Genomic DNA, 16,315 nt, shown 5'->3' on the forward strand with positions numbered 1-16,315 from the left:
CTTTTTGTTACAGTGGTAAATGGGAGTGTTTTCTTAATTTCAGTTTCAGATTTTTCATCATTAGTGTATAGGAATGCAAGAGATTTCTGTCAATTAATTTTGTATCGTGCTGCTTTACCAAATTCATTGATTAGCTCCAGTAGTTTTCTGGTAGCATCTTTAGGATTCTGTATGTGTAGTATCATGTCATCTGCAAACAGTGACAGCTTTACTTCTTCTTTTCCAATTTGGATTCGTTTTATTTCTTTTTCTTCTCTGATTGCTGTGGCTGAAACTTCCAAAACTTTGTTGAACAAGAGTGGTGAGAGTGGGCAACCGTGTCTTGTTCCTGATCTTAGAGGAAATGGTTTCAGTTTTTCACCTTGAGAATGATGTGGGCTGTGGGTTTGTCATATATGGGCTTTATTATGTTGAGGTAAGTTTCCTCTGTGCCTACTTTCTGGAGGGTTTTTATCATAAATCGGTGTTGAATTTTGTCAAAAGCCTTCTCTGCATCTATTGAGATGATCATATGGTTTTTCTCCTTCAGTTTGTTAATATGGTGTTTCACATTGATTGATTTGCGTATATTGAAGAATCCTTGCATTCCTGGGATAAACCCCACTTGATCATGGTGTATGATCCTTTTAAGTTTGGTTTTGGTGTCAGTGATGGTGGCCTTGTAGAATGAGTTTGGGAGTGTTCCTCCCTCTGCTATATTTTGGAAGAGTTTGAGAAGGATAGGTGTTAGCTCTTCTCTAAATGTTTGATAGACGTAATCATATTCTTAATCAATGTCTCCTTTTGTCTTAATAAGTTAACACTTTCCCTCATTAGAAAGGTGTTTATTCCAACATATGGAGGAGGTATGAGTTCAACTCTATAAAATCACACAGGGCAGAGACTTTGTAAACATAATCAAAGCAAAGTTTGACACCCTTGCATGTCTGCATAAAAGTTAGATTTCAATGATTTGCTTTTATACATTCTTCATTTTATGGAAGGAAATCATCTTTAGAATTATTAAGAAACATCTGTTTTGGATTCAAGTCAGAAAATTTCAGAAATCAAAGGGAGATAAAGTAGTTTTAAGCATACTACAATTTTATTTTGAAAGACATATTTTTGCTTTTCCAAGCTCATGTGTTACCTGAAAAACTAAAGGGATCATTTTTATTCTTCTCCAGAGTTATTGAACTAACAGGGGATGTAACTCCTGATATGAAATCCATTGCCAAGGCTGACCTTATCGTCACCACACCAGAGAAGTGGGATGGAGTCAGCAGAAGCTGGCAAAATAGGAACTATGTAAAGCAAGTCACTATTCTCATCATAGATGAGATCCATCTGCTAGGTGGGTGCCACTATATCTGAATCCATTTTACAAACTTCGACTCTTCATACTTGCAGCAGCCAGCATCAGGACTTGTGTTAAATGATTAACATACATTATTCCTATTTCTTAGGGGAGGAAAGAGGCCCTGTTCTAGAAGTCATTGTATCTCGAACGAATTTCATCTCATCTCACACAGAAAAGCCTGTTAGAATAGTTGGACTATCTACTGCATTGGCTAACGCCAGAGACCTTGCTGACTGGCTCAACATTCGTCAGGTATGTGGAAGACTGATAAATCAGGCATTTAATAGTATGGCTCAAGGCCATATTAAGGAGGTGCTATAACACTATAAACTAAAGTATAAAAACTGAAAAGGTTTCTCTCTCATTTTTACTCTAGATGGGCTTGTTCAACTTCCGACCATCAGTGCGTCCAGTTCCACTGGAAGTTCACATTCAGGGTTTCCCAGGTCAACATTACTGTCCTCGTATGGCTAGTATGAATAAGCCTACATTTCAGGGTAAGCTTCAGATTCTTGGAATGAAATACCAACCATTTGTATGGTAGCCTTAAATGCATTCTAAATGATGTGGGTTTCTTTGAAAGGGTGGTACTGCTCCAACTTCTACAAATATCTAAAACTATTTACCTTAACTGTTAAGGAGTATAAATATATGTTGAATTAACTATTGACAATTAGATTTCATAAGTGATAATGTCTTTGTAGTAGAATAAATATATGTCACTTTTAAAAATAATCCAATTAGTCTTAAAAATAATTTATTAAGGTACTATGGTAGTAGCTTGAGTAAATGATAGAGGGTACAAGTTTTAAAAACTCACATAATATTGATTTTTATCAGAAATCATCTTAAAAATTTCAGTACTTTTTTTAGCAATGCATCTGTTTATATGTTTTGTTTTGTTTTTTGTTTTTCCCTTTCTAACAAATTAGGCAAGCAAGAAAGATTTGAGAGTAACACTCCTATCTTACTAAAGCATGTTTTCATGTTTAGGCTACATAAGGAATATTTATTATATCAATTAAAAATAACCTCCAAAATAAATTCTCTAACGTGAACCACTGTTGATTGTGAGGTGACAGTTGTGAGGTGACTTTTTAGCTGCTGTAATTAGCCTTATGACAGAAGCAAAGTATTGATTGTGGACTAGAGACCAATCTTGGCAGTTCAGATTATTTATACCTCCACAGAAGCATTGTACAAAATCACTAATGAACAATAAATCTGTCGTGAGCTGTTCAGCCACACCTGTTCTTGCAGCAGCAAAAATCCATTAAATGTTGAGGTTTAAAAAAGAGGCAAATTCATTCATGGTTATGTGTACAAATGATACCAATATTGTACTAATATGTGTATTTTAAATGTTGTATCTCTAATATGATTTATCAAAGCATTACCATTTGCATTCTGTAAATTCTGATAAACTGTGAGTGTGTTCATTTTTCATAGTATGTATTATAGATTGCTTATATTTATTTAAGGAATGGCTGATTGCAAACCAGTGATTGAAATGAAGCATTTTGTGTTATGTAAATCAATAGTAAATAACCTATACCTGCACTTCTCTAGATATGGCATAAGTACAGTAGCTGTCCTTGTAAACTATTTATTATACCTGTAGTGGATCACTATATTTCTTTCAGTTTAGATTTACGATTTTGTGATAGCTTTATTTCTCACTCTTAGGGTGTAAATATAGTCAAAGTCCTGTCAACATTTCCATTTATGAACCTTGCTTTTTGGCCCATAAAAAGAAATTCTGCAGCTCACATTTCAAACAAGAAATTACAAGGAGGTTGAACTTTTTATGTAAAATAAAAGTTTTTAATAACTCTGTTTTAAGAGACCTGGGTACACATAAGTATAAATTCTACTTGTGCCATCTTATCAGCATTTTGGAGCCTATGCATAGCAAAGAAATCTCAACTCCAATTAGGTCAAATGATTTATGTGGCTCTTTAAGTAATATTTTCAGTCTTATTACCCAGTTTTCAAACTACTCATCTTCTGTGTGTCTACTCCCTATGTTTCGTCACTCAGATATAGATTCAAGCGTGGTATTCTTTTCAGCTCTCTTCTGCATTCTCTTCTCTTCCCTCTTGAAATCTTACGCATATGTTTTTAGAAAAAACAGAAGGAAAACATTCTTCTGACTTATTTCTGACTAATTTATTGATACAAACTCTAAATTTTTCTATCTACTGGCAACAGGACAAAAATAAAAGGAATTTTTTGTGGCTTTTCTTCACCCCCCCGAGGACTTGACTCTCTCTCCAGACCCCAGGACCAGTTAACTGTGGAATAGCAGTGCTCAGGCAAGCAGAAGCACAACTCAGAAATAGAAAACCCCACCTAAGGTTTAGTATCCATATACAGCTATTAATGGAGAGTCTCAGCTTTTAAGTCTCCTTCCTTGGCAGTTCAGAACAGAACCGCGAGTCGAGATAATTCAGTCTTCCCTGTCCTAGGCAGAATACTCCCATGAGCAGAGCCAGCTACCTTTCCTTTCCTATCATTTCTCCAATATGCTGTGAGATCCAGGTAGTAGCTCAAATAATGCTATACTTCATGACCAAATTATGAATTCAATTAAATCATTTACATCATTAGTTTTCATGTGTCCATTTGATGTCCTGATGAAATTCGGATTCTGGTATAAGTGGCTTACCATTTTATTTTCCACAACTTTTCAACAGCAATTAGAAGCCATTCTCCAGCCAAACCTGTTCTGATATTTGTCTCATCAAGACGTCAAACCCGTCTTACTGCTTTGGAATTGATAGCCTTTCTGGCTACTGAAGAAGATCCAAAGCAGTGGTTGAATATGGATGAAAGAGAGGTAAGCAACATATTTTATTTCTACTTCTTATACATGTCAAATTAGTTTGTATTGTAGTATAATGGAAATTACATATATAATTATGTTTAGTTTTAATCTATATTAAAAGTTTCATATAACATTACAGAAATTTGGAGAAAAGATAGAGAAAATGCATAAATACTGCCACCTTAAAACTATTAATATTTTGATGGATTTGCTTCCAGTATTTTTCCACTAAATATTTTTTTACATCATATTTATTCCTGTATTTTTCCCTTTAACATCATCACCTATACATATTTTAATATTCAGCTAAGATTTCTCTAATATTTGAGTGTTCACTGGCTTCATGGAATTTATAATCAATTTTGCAAAATTAACTTTTCATAAACTATATATGACTTCTTATTTTTTTTTCTTTTTTTTTTTTTTTTTTTTTTTTTTTTTTGCCGTACGCGGGCCTCTCACTGTTGTGGCCTCCCCCGTTGCGGAGCACAGGCTCTGGACGTGCAGGCTTAGCGGCCATGGCTCATGGGCCTAGCCGCTGCGTGGCATGTGGGATCTTCCCGGACCGGGGCACGAACCCGTGTCCCCTGCATCGGCAGGCGGACTTTCAACCACTGCACCACCAGGGAAGCCCTATGCATCTTTATTATTATAGGTTTTTCTTTGTTAGAATTATTTCCTCAGTATAAAGTTCTAAATTTAAAATCAATGGGTCAGATAATGTGGACATTCTTATAGCTTTTCATATACACTGATAAGTACTTTCCAAAAGGGCAATAGTAATTGTGGTTATCACTATTGATATATGAATTGTCAGCAGTATATGAGAGTAAGAGTTTCAATACATCCTCATTTGTTGTAATTTATTGTTATATTATACATAAAATGTTTCTTATTGCTTTAGTGTTTATGTGTGCCTTAATATTTTTGTGGTTGAACATTTTTTTAATATATAGTTGTTTAATTTTTTTTCTTTTTTGTCCCTTCATTCCTTTGGGCTTTTATCTATTGCAATACAGCAATTTTTCTTATAGATTTGTGTGGGAGCCTTACCAAATTAAAATACCACACACACACACACACACACACACACACACACACACACACACACACACTCCCCTAAAACTATACAAGCATACCTTGGAGATATTGTAGACTGGGTTCCAAACCATTTCAATAAAGCAAACCTTGCAATAAAGCAAATCACATGAAATTTTTGGTTTCCTAGATCATAACAGAAGTTATATTTGCACTATACTATAGTCAGTTAAGTGTGCAATAGCATTATGTCTTAAAAGAATGTACATACCTTAATGTAAAAAGACTATTGCTGAAAAACGCTAACCATCATCTGAGCCTTCAGTAGTCGTAGTAGTGACATCAAAGATCACTGATCGGGCTTCCCTGGTGGCGCGGTGGTTGCGCGTCCGCCTGCCGATGCAGGGGAACCGGGTTCGCGCCCCGGTCTGGGAGGACCGAAAAAAAAAAAAAAAAAAAAAAAAAAAAAAAAAAAAAAATCGCTGATCACAGCTCATTGTAACAAATATAATAATGATGAAAATGTTTGAAACATTGAGAGAACTTCCAAAACGTGACACAGAGACATGAAGTGAGCAAATGTTGTTGAAAAAATGGTGTTCATAGACTTGCTCAATGTAGAGTTGCCAGAAACCTTCAATTGGTAAAAAAACACAATATCTGTAAAACACAATGAAATGAGGTATGCCTTATGATGTCACTTTTTTCCATGTATATGTATTGATTATGTATACGTATTAATCTTTCATCTACTTTGTTAGTAAATTTTGGTAGTTCACTGAATGTCATTAATCTTAGTTATTTTTTCGAATAGCAGTTTTTGCATTTTATGTGATACAGTCTATTTATATGGGCTTTGTGATTCCTTTTAATACTTCTAAACTTAGGTATACTTCCTCCCCTCCATAGATTTGTAGACAGTGATTTTTCTTTTCTAATACTTTTCCAGTTTTTTAAAATATGTTCCTAGTTGGAGTTATGATGAAAAAATAGTTGATATCGGTAATAAAACTGTTGCATTGTCCTCCTTCTCCCTGCACATCTCCCCTTTCTCATCTCACGCAGCCTGAAGAACAGTAAACATGCTGCTCCTAGCCCGCTAGTGTCAGTGTCAACAGTCACATATTTCTCCCCTTCCACATCTCATGACTCATTTAGGGTTAGTACCCCTGTTGGATGGTACCGTGTATATTATGGTCATACATTAACTAATATATTAGTTAACTAATAATAGTTAATATTTCAAAGTGTTCTTGCATAGGACCACAGATGACCCCAAAATTAGCTTCATATAAAAGCTATCACATGACTCCATGAAGTAGAGTGAAAGTTATCATGTTATCTTTTAAGTTTCATCATTACTTCCTTACTGTGACTTGTGGGCATATACAAGGTGTATAATTCAAGATCATTTAAAATCAAAATAATTTTGTCAAAAGTTCCCTTGTCCTGTGTTATTTAATTATTGTGCCCAAATAATCACCCTGTTTTGTCTAAACAGTATCTTGACTTAGAAGGCAAATGCTGAAAAATAGTTGTATGGAATATTGACAGTTGAGTTTATGTGCAGCATCTCTCTAGGCTTAGTTTTGTTTTTTGTTTTTGTTTTTGTTTTTGTTTTGTGGAGGTGGGAGGGGAGAGGTTCAGTGGAGGGAGGAAAGAAAGCTAGGGCAAATCTGAAGGGGCTGGAGAAAGAGAATGTGACCAAGGAAGAATATATGTGTTGTATTTTGTTTCTCAGCAAAGACAAAAGGAGTTGTCCATCTAACTTTTTAACCCAGTAGAGTCTCTTTACTTTACCTAAAGTAAAGTATTAGGAAGCAGATCCTCTTCAAGTGGATCACTGATATGAAATCATACTGCAGAATGAGAAAACCCCAAAAGTAATGCCCTTTCATATTTGCCATTATGAAGACTTCTTGAACTGATTTCAAAAGTTTGTGGGCATGTGCTGCCCTGTCTCTTGAATTCTCTGTTGGACAGCCACCACTTCCACCATTAACCTCAAGCTATTGTTGGACTTTTGCCTCACTCTCTCAAGCTTCAGTTTCAAGACAGAAACATCTGAATGCCTGAACTTCAATCTCTAGCATGCAGCAGGAATAGGGAATATCTTCTTCACTTTGGCCTCTACTGAGGGATTTTCAGATACTGGCTGTCTATAAACAGTGTCGGTACAAGCAGGAAAGGTTCACTATAGTCTATTATTTGTCCAAACTCATTGATACACAGTCTCTCCAAACCTACACTTAAAAAAACAAATTTCTTCTAACAATGCAATTCTCCCTCATATAACCAAAATCCACTCATCCCTCCTCAAGGGGGGCAACTGAAAATTTCATCATTAAATCCATTAATCCTAGATCTCTTGATTTTATCCAGTCACCCTCTGGTTCTTTGGCAATCCTCTCTTCAATATTCTCTAGCCAATGGACTAAGTAATAAAGTTACCCACAATTAACACATGCTATATTCAACAGTAGAGGATAGGGAGAAGAAAGAGAAATGAAATTAGTTAAAATATGTAACATATTGTTAGTTAAAATATGTTAGTGCAGGGCTTCCCTGGTGGCACAGTAGTTAAGAATCCGCCTGCCAATGCAGGGGACACGGGTTCGAGCCCTGGTCCGGGAAGATCCCACATGCCGCGGAGCAGCTAAGCCCATGCGCCCCAACTACTGAGCCTGTGCTCTAGAGCCCGTGAGCCACAACTGCTGAGCCCACGTGCCACAACTACTGAAGCCCGCGCGCCTAGAGCCCGTGCTTGGCAACAAGAGAAGCCACCACGATGAGAAGTCCGTGCACCGCAACGAAGAGTAGCCCCCGCTCACCACAACCAGAGCAAGCCCACGCAGAGCAATGAAGACCCAGTGCAGCCAAAAAAATAAAATAAATAAATTTTAAAATAAAGAAAGAAAGAAATAAAATATGTTAGTACATATATGAGATAGCAAGGGTAGAGACCACAGTATTTGTTTCTGCAACTGATTGGGGAGCTAAAAAGATATTTGTGATTTATTTTCTCTGCTATCCATCACCTGTACACTTCTTCAACCAGCCCCTAAGCTAATTACGATTCTTTATCCAGTGGAGTTACCAAAACCCACATTACTGAGACTCTGGAAATTGGATGTTCATATATGCTTAGTATATAGGGTTTTTTAGAACTTTGATTTATTTTCCAAATGTGAGAAGATTTCTCTGAGGTCCCTTCAAAGTTTTCCCTCCCCTTATTGTGTAGCAGTAGCCCAGTTTTTCCATCAGGGTCAGTCACCTAAACTACACCAGGACCATATTTTGCTTGCTCACCCTGTAGCATAAGGGCCTCAAATGGCCCTGTGGCTGTTTCAGCTTCCAAGTAAATTGTTACATCCCTCAGATATTAAGTCTGTAAACTAGAAGAGCTAGAGGTATAGGGAAAGGAAACAAAAAATTTCCAAGTGGTTTATTAGCTATGTTTGCAGAAGACATCGGCACACACTGACTACTTGGTTCCTGGAACTGTATGTTCTGGCAGTGAGAGAAGCAGTATCATTTAATGATTGCTTAGTTCAGAGCATACACCTTATCCTACAAAATAGCACCCCAACCTTGCCAAAGTAATGTCTCTCAGCTGCCACTCTGAGTCATTAATCTATAAAACTTGTTCTTTCTGGGTAATGAGAGACATAATAGGAACACTGGATCCCATGGCGTCTATTGTCTTAATCTTTCTCGATGATGTGAGCTCTTCAGTCAGAAACATTATCATACAGGATATCATGAAGATGTATAAAGCATTCAGTATCCTACCATTGAAGCCACTGGCAGGACATGATGGGCAGGATAGGAGAATCAAAATCTGTAGTGTCCATTCTAGACATCATCTCAAATAGATGTCCCCTCTGTGATAGAAAGGGTCCAGTATAATTCTCTTACCACCAGATAGCTGTCTGTTCCCATGGCGAAGGTACTTACAATGGGCCCAGGGTTGTCTACGTTGGTGGCATATGGGGCACCAAGCAGTGGCAGTAGTGGGTCGGCCTGAGGAAGTGGAAGTCCGTGTTTAGCCCAGGCAGGGTTTCATCTCTTCCACCATGGAGCCATTTAGTACATGAAACCATTGCATAAAGACCTGGGGCCTGGGAGGGAAGCTGCTGGGTACGCTCAGATGCCCACTTGACTGTTGACAGCATTTTCCACACTGCTGTTAACTTTTTGGTAAACATCTTCATGGGATATAGGTAGCTGTTTATTCTAGCACCATTCTAAAAGTTCATCTACATAAAACTTCTGCCTTTCTTGCCACTTGTCTTCCAATAGCACTCTTGCCAAGCTCCTGACCATTTGGCTAATCCAGTAACTACAGAGCAAAGGATGGATCATCAATTTGCATCATCTCTACTTTGTAGGAAAGTGACAAGGAAATACATAACACTCAACTTTTACTCCTTTCCTTAGAGTCATCCGTGAAAGGACCATAATACCACATCAGTGTACTTCTTATGGTGCCACAATCTTGTTCAAAGCCATTTGGAATTTGGAATTTTTTCCCCCTCAGTCAATTTGACATAAGAAATATCCAATGGGGCCTAGGTACATAGGTTGAAGTAAGGATAGTATGGCAGGAATAGGCACACACATGGAGGGTTCATGGATCACCTTTCATGGTATTCTTCCATCAGCTCCTTTTATTTCTAATAATGATGGATGCTGCTAAGAGCACCCAAATATATAGCTAGATAGCTCAGATAACATGCGGTTCATGATCAGCAGCTTCAGTTGCAAGGTTACCTGGTATTACATAGTCAGGAATTCTTTCTCCCCGCCTCAAAAATATCCGTTAAATAATCCTCTAACTTAAATCAACAGGTAGCTCTTAAGAGAATTTGTAAAGTATTTGTTTATTTAACATATATTTATTGAATGTCTACAACTTACCAAGCACTGTGTGTTAGCCTTACTGATCCCAAATCTCAAAGAGCTTAAAAGTGAAGAAAATAGAAATTTAAAAATATATGCATGATTAAATAAAAAAGTTCATATCAAATTATGAAAATTGTATGGAAGAAACCAATAAGAAATGAAATAGAATAAGGGAATGGGAGGCTTCTTTAAATAGATTAGTCAGAGAAGCCTTCTCTAAAGAGATGACATTTAAGCTGAGCACCAAAGCATCAGAACAAGCTGGCTACACAAAGAGAGAAGATAACAGCGTTTCAGGTGAAGGGACAGCATGTTAAAGGAACAGTGAGAAGATCAGTTCAGCTGGAGCCGAATAAGCAGGAAGAGGGTGGTACAAGTTACATTTGAGAGACAGGCAGGAGCCAGCTCATGCAAGGCCATAGACCCATGGTTAAGGAGCTTGGATTTTTATTCTAAGTACGATGGGAAGACAGTCATTTTTTCATTTATTAGACCAACATTTATTGAGCTTCTTCTGTGTGTCAAGTAAAGTTCCTGCCCTATGGAATTAACATTCTAGTGGGAGTGATAGCTAATAAGCAAGTATGTCAGGTTGTAATAATTCACGTGGGGGGAAAAAAATAAGCAAGTTAAAGGGAATAAGGAATGCCAAACATGGTAGTGGAATGTTGTACATTAATACAAGTTGAGAAGGCCTCCCTGATGAAGGTGCCTTTGAACAAAGAACTGAAGGAAACAAGGAAGCAAACTAAGCAGATATCTGAGGAAGGAGTGTTCCAGGGCCTTAAAGGGTTTTAAGCTAAACAAATTACATACCCCAATTTACATTTTAAGATCACTTTTGCTGCTTAGTGGAAAATGGATTGAAGTGGAAGTAAGCATGGAATTAACGATGGTGGTGACCTAGGGGCCACCTAGAGTGGTAACAGTGGGAATGAAAACATATATCTGGGGCTAGATGCAATAGGACTTTCTAACAGATGAGAAATGGAGATTCAAGAACTGAAAAGAATCAAGAATGGTGCCCCAGTTATTAACCCTAAACATCTGAGTAAATAATAGTGTCGTTTATTGAAATGGGGAGAGCCGAGACTGTAGGATAGAGAGGAAGGAGGGACAGATTTAGGATGGAGAGAGAAAGACGGAGAAGACAGATCTGAGCTTAAAAAAAAGAAAAAAGAAAGAAAAGAAAAGAAAGTTATATTTTGGACATGTTAATTTGTATCTCCAAGACTTTCAAGTGGAGATTTCAAGGCAGTTAAATGTAGGAAGGTCTGTAAAACCCACAGAGGGTGTGAGATATATGAACTTGGGAGCAGCTGCATAGAAGCAGCCTTTAAACCCAGGTGAGCACCTGAGACCCTCGGATAGAGAGTATGGAGATCAGAAGGCAGGCCTGAGGGACTCTCTCATTGTGAGCTTAGGTAGAAAATGAGGAGCTGGCAACAAACCCTGAGAAAGCAGTGCCAGTGAGGAAACACAGTGTCCTAGAACACTGTAGACAGGAGGGGTTCGTGAAGGAAGGAGTGCTTGACTACCTCAGATGTTAATGGGAGCTGAGTGAGAGGAGAGCAGAGAAACACCTGCGGGATTTAGCACTTGGACATCTTGGACGAACTTGGCAAGTAGGGTCAGTGACATGTTGTGAGCATAAGCCAATTTGGAAGGAGTTGAGGAATAAATGGGTGGGAGGGGAAGGAAATGGAAGCAAATAGCGTATACAACTCCTTCTAGAAGCTTTTCTATGTAATTTAATTCGTTATAATTTAGTGCCTAACAAGTGTGGCTCGTTGGCTTCTGCCAAATACCCTGCAGTCTGGTTTGACGTGCAAGGGTGAATGGTTCTGGGATCTGGATAGTTGCCAACCTGCTTGGAAAGATAAAAGAGCAGAGGGAACACCCTTTCTTCTGAGCGGGTTTGCTGATTGAAAGCTCAGAGTACTGTGCTTATTTCATCACTCACACCTTGCATGAGATGCGCATCTGGGACGGGAAAGCAGAACCCTGGCTGAAGGTTAGACTTTATTCTTCGGTCTTATATCCTCCTCCTCAGCTCCTCTGTGTGTCTGTCCAATTAGCAGCAGGGCTAACCCTTTCTTCTTCCACACTGTTAAATAAGGTCCAGGTAGCTAAAAGAAAAGCACATCAAAGACAACTAGCTTTTTTTTTTTCCCCCCCTACATCCTTACAAGTAGGAATGAATTAAACAGAATCCTACAAGGCTTTTTGCCCTGAAGGTCCTGGACCACAATGTTTGAGTTGTGTTCTAAAGTCTGCGGTGCAACCAGAAGGTAGATGCTGGGAAATAATCTGAAGCAGGAAAAGGGACAGCTTTCTGACTGAAGCACGATACGAAAAGAATCCAGATGTGGATAACATGAAAATCGGAGGAGTGTGGAAGACAAGAATTCCTTGGAACATAGTATTGTTAAACCTTGTTAATTCCAATTAATTGGCTAGAAGACTCACACAGATGACACTGAATATAATTAAGGAAATGTGCTAATTATAAATTTACACAATGCTTCGAAGTGAATTAATGAAAAACTGTAGCATAGGTGCACAGGAGGAGCACGTTCATGAAGAGTAGAATTGGTGTTATTTCCACATGCTTAATACTGAAGGAATTTTTTGATGCTTGAAAATTTTTTCATTTTAATCTAAGCATAACTCACCCAACCTCATTACAAGTAAAACCTTCATAGACGTACAAAGATGAACTATAGCCTAGCTTTACACAAAATGATCACAAGTTCAGATTTGGTGGAGTTTCTACTACTGACGTTTTACTATAGCTTTCTTTGATTCATTTGCTTTTTCATTCTATATATATATATATATATATATTATATATATATATATATATATATATATATAGACCTCTTCCTATAGGTAAGAAATTAGTACCAGGCTTTGAAATTGGACTTGGAGATTGTTAAAAATCAGAAATTAAGTTGAGTTTAATGTAGGGTAACCACATTTTCAACTTGAACAATCTGTTTTATCAAACTAAAATAGATTTAGCTCATGATACAAAACTCCCACCCCAAGTGCTTTCTATTTTGATCAAGCTTCAGACCTCTTAATGACTACCCAATAAAGAAAACTATTAGGCTCAGAATATTAAGTGTCAAAACAGACATTATCTACAGATTTGCTGAACATTGGACGTTGAACTGAGTTGGGTCTCATGGAATATTTGTGTAATTAAGAGCAGCTTCAAGATAGGAGACTGTTCTTTTTTATTTTGTCCTAGTTGATATCATATATGTCCTATTGACTAAAGAGGCAAAGCTCTTATTATGCTTGGTAATAATTGCTATATTTATCAAGTACTTTATAGTTCACTAAAGACTTATCCCATTTAATCATGAACTCTGGGAGGGTTGTTCCTGTTATCCCAATTTTACAGATGCAGAAACTGAAACTTAAAAGAATTAAGTGACTTGCCCAATAGCACAAAGCAAGTAAGCGGAGTGTGGGAGCTCAAAACCAGAGTGGCTATTTCAGAGTAATGTTCTTTTACTGTCCCACACAGTAATGGAATCATGGACAACATACTCTCTAGAGAAGATGGAAAAGTCAAAGTAAGGGTGTGTGTCATTTGACGGGGACAGAAGTCAGTAGCTAAAATATCAAATGCAAGCAACCAACAAGAGCCTGTGCCGTTCTCTATCATGAGAGGTGATATCTTAGTTTAGAAAAGAATGTTATTTTAGGTATTCTTCATTTTGAGGCGTAGGAGTAGAAATACTCAAATAATAAAGAAGAACTAGATTTGCAAATCATCTGCATAGCATTCCCCAGCTGTATGAGTCTAGGACATTACTCATTATTTCAAATCTTATCTGTTTTTTGTATACCGTTTAAAACAACGTGGTCCAGCCCTAAGTCAAGTGAGAGATGTCATTACTTCAAGTAGTTATTTGAAATATCCCTCATTCATGTGATGATTAGAGGGTGGCATTGTGGTTGAGAGCATGGACTAGAGCCAGGCTTCCTGGGTTCAGTACTGACTGCCCACTGCAAGTGGGATGTTTCACTTCTGAGCCTCATCCTTTAATCTGTGAAAGGATAATAATCTATCCCCACAAGAATCTTGCGATGATTAAATGTATTAGTACATTTAATGTACATAGAACAGGCCTGGAACAGAGTTAAATATTCAGTAAATGTTATTACATTGAATAACATCTTTTAAACAGATAGATTCTTTTTGCTGAAAGCTCTGGTAAAATTTGGTCATATATTTATAATCTTTTGCTTGTGGTCCTTCACAAATTTAATTCATATTAACATAGTATTTGTTCATTTAAAATTGTGCTACTTCAGAAAATCAATTCTATAATGTCCCTTTTATCAGCTTTCTCTGCATTTTAAAAGCAGAGATGTATGAAAATGCTCTCCAAGAATGTTTTGGAATTTGAACTCACCAGAAATTGAAATAAGCATAAAATGTATACTCAAAAATTACCAATAGCGTAGTGAATTAAGTTGGAAACATTAATAAGGAAAAATTTTTAATATCTCAGCCCTATATAGCCCAGTTTTGATATTGCTATTATTAAGAATCAGGCTAAACTAAAAGCAGACATTGAAAATAGTATTGTGTTTATTTAGCAGACAATAGCCAAGATTTACATGTTATTGTTTAGATTTCATTTATATATTTACTCCTCATATAATTGAATTTTTAAGCATTTATAAATGTATTTATATATTAACAGTATCGTAAATTACTTTGAGGTGTGCTTGTTTTGGGTTTCAGAGGGGGCAGCAAGAGAATATGTTCTGAGGTGTATTGGTAAAGTTTGGAAACTTACTACCTTTAATTAATTTTATCTTTTTATTTTTTTCCTATTAGTAGATCAAAAGAATGTTCTAAAGTGTTTCTTTCATTTTAGTTTTTCCCCTTCAGTCTGAAGGGTTTATCATAAAAAGTGTATTTTAAGAATAAAAGTAATTATGAGGAAATGTTTTAACTTCATTTAACATCTGTACCAGATGTGATATATTTAATTATTATTTTAAAAAAGAAAGTCTTTGTAACTTTCATTATTCTTCTGTATGGTACATCTTTTATTGAGTGTTTTATACAATTGATAAGCATTATTCAGTGGCATATGGTCTGAGTCTGATGTGCTTTGAAAAGAGTACAGAGTTCTGATAATGAGGATTCTGTGAAAATGGGAAAACCAGCACAACAGATACGCTTTGAGAAAGTATGGGTTTTTAGCATCTTGAAACAATATATCACACTCAAAGGGACAGAACTGGGCTGCACAATCTGTTAGCTCATTCTTGTCCAATCTGGTCTCCTCCTTTCTTTTGGAGCCAGCATTGTCATCAACTCACTGAATTATATTCTGACTGGAATGTATTTCAGGCACACAGTAATGTATCTACTTAAATGGAATCCTATCTTTCTACAAAAGCTTTTTGAGTATAATAAATTTAAAATATAAAAAAATTTCTATTAAGTTAAAGTAATTGGTTCAACAGTTTACATATGTGCCTTCTCCCCCACACCCTAAAGAAAGACCACTGCTTGGAGGAGCATAGGTCTGTTTTTATTTATAATATGGAAAAAATTTTTTGGTTTAACTAACATACAGTCAGACATATTTCAAGGACGGTTTATCAGAAAGATACCTGCACATTACAGCAGTTGTTCCCTGAACAGAAATGAACTATGGAATTAAAACTTCCTCTATCAAAGTGTTTTAGTTACATGATTATTCTTTTTAAAATTCTATAGCAGCCTTTCTTAACAAGAATTAAGCCTTCATGTCCGAAGACGTCCAATGAATGTAATAAATGAACTTTTCTCCTAACCATCTAGAATGGTACTAACTATCCTTGGGAAAATTAAGAAGATGGTAATTCAGGTATTTTTTTGTGAGGCTCATTTCTCTCAGGGAACCAGAACTGAGAAAGACTACTATATAGTACTCAAGGCCACTGAGTCTTTTAACTTGAAGCATAGTGTGTTGTATAAAAGAATTAGGTGTTACTTTAGGGCTATATGTATGTAAAGGATTCAGTGTGATAATCTTCGTAAAGTGGTAAGCACAATGCCTGACACGTAATAAGTACTCAACAAATAATATCTATTATCATGTTTTAAGCTTCATCATCCTAAATTCCTGAAAAATTTTGCTTGTGTTATGTTGTTTTGATCCAGATGAAACCTATTTTAAGTGTAG

At 36.7% G+C, this 16,315-nt stretch overlaps 1 protein-coding gene across 2 annotated transcripts in view; it reads left to right on the top strand.

The window, feature by feature from the left end:
- Positions 1 to 16,315, top strand: part of ASCC3 (activating signal cointegrator 1 complex subunit 3) — a 356,417-nt gene that overhangs the window by 236,479 nt on the left and 103,623 nt on the right. For both annotated transcript variants that reach the window (XM_024119391.2, XM_028494620.2), the window contains 4 exons: positions 1,167 to 1,333; positions 1,446 to 1,591; positions 1,716 to 1,836; positions 4,036 to 4,178. In XM_024119391.2, the coding sequence (XP_023975159.1) occupies positions 1,167 to 1,333; positions 1,446 to 1,591; positions 1,716 to 1,836; positions 4,036 to 4,178 (577 nt within the window). The remainder of the gene's footprint in view (positions 1 to 1,166; positions 1,334 to 1,445; positions 1,592 to 1,715; positions 1,837 to 4,035; positions 4,179 to 16,315) is intronic.

Source organism: Physeter macrocephalus, chromosome 10 (assembly GCF_002837175.3).
Source record: "Physeter macrocephalus isolate SW-GA chromosome 10, ASM283717v5, whole genome shotgun sequence".
In the NCBI taxonomy this organism is placed as follows: Eukaryota; Metazoa; Chordata; class Mammalia; order Artiodactyla; family Physeteridae; genus Physeter; species Physeter macrocephalus.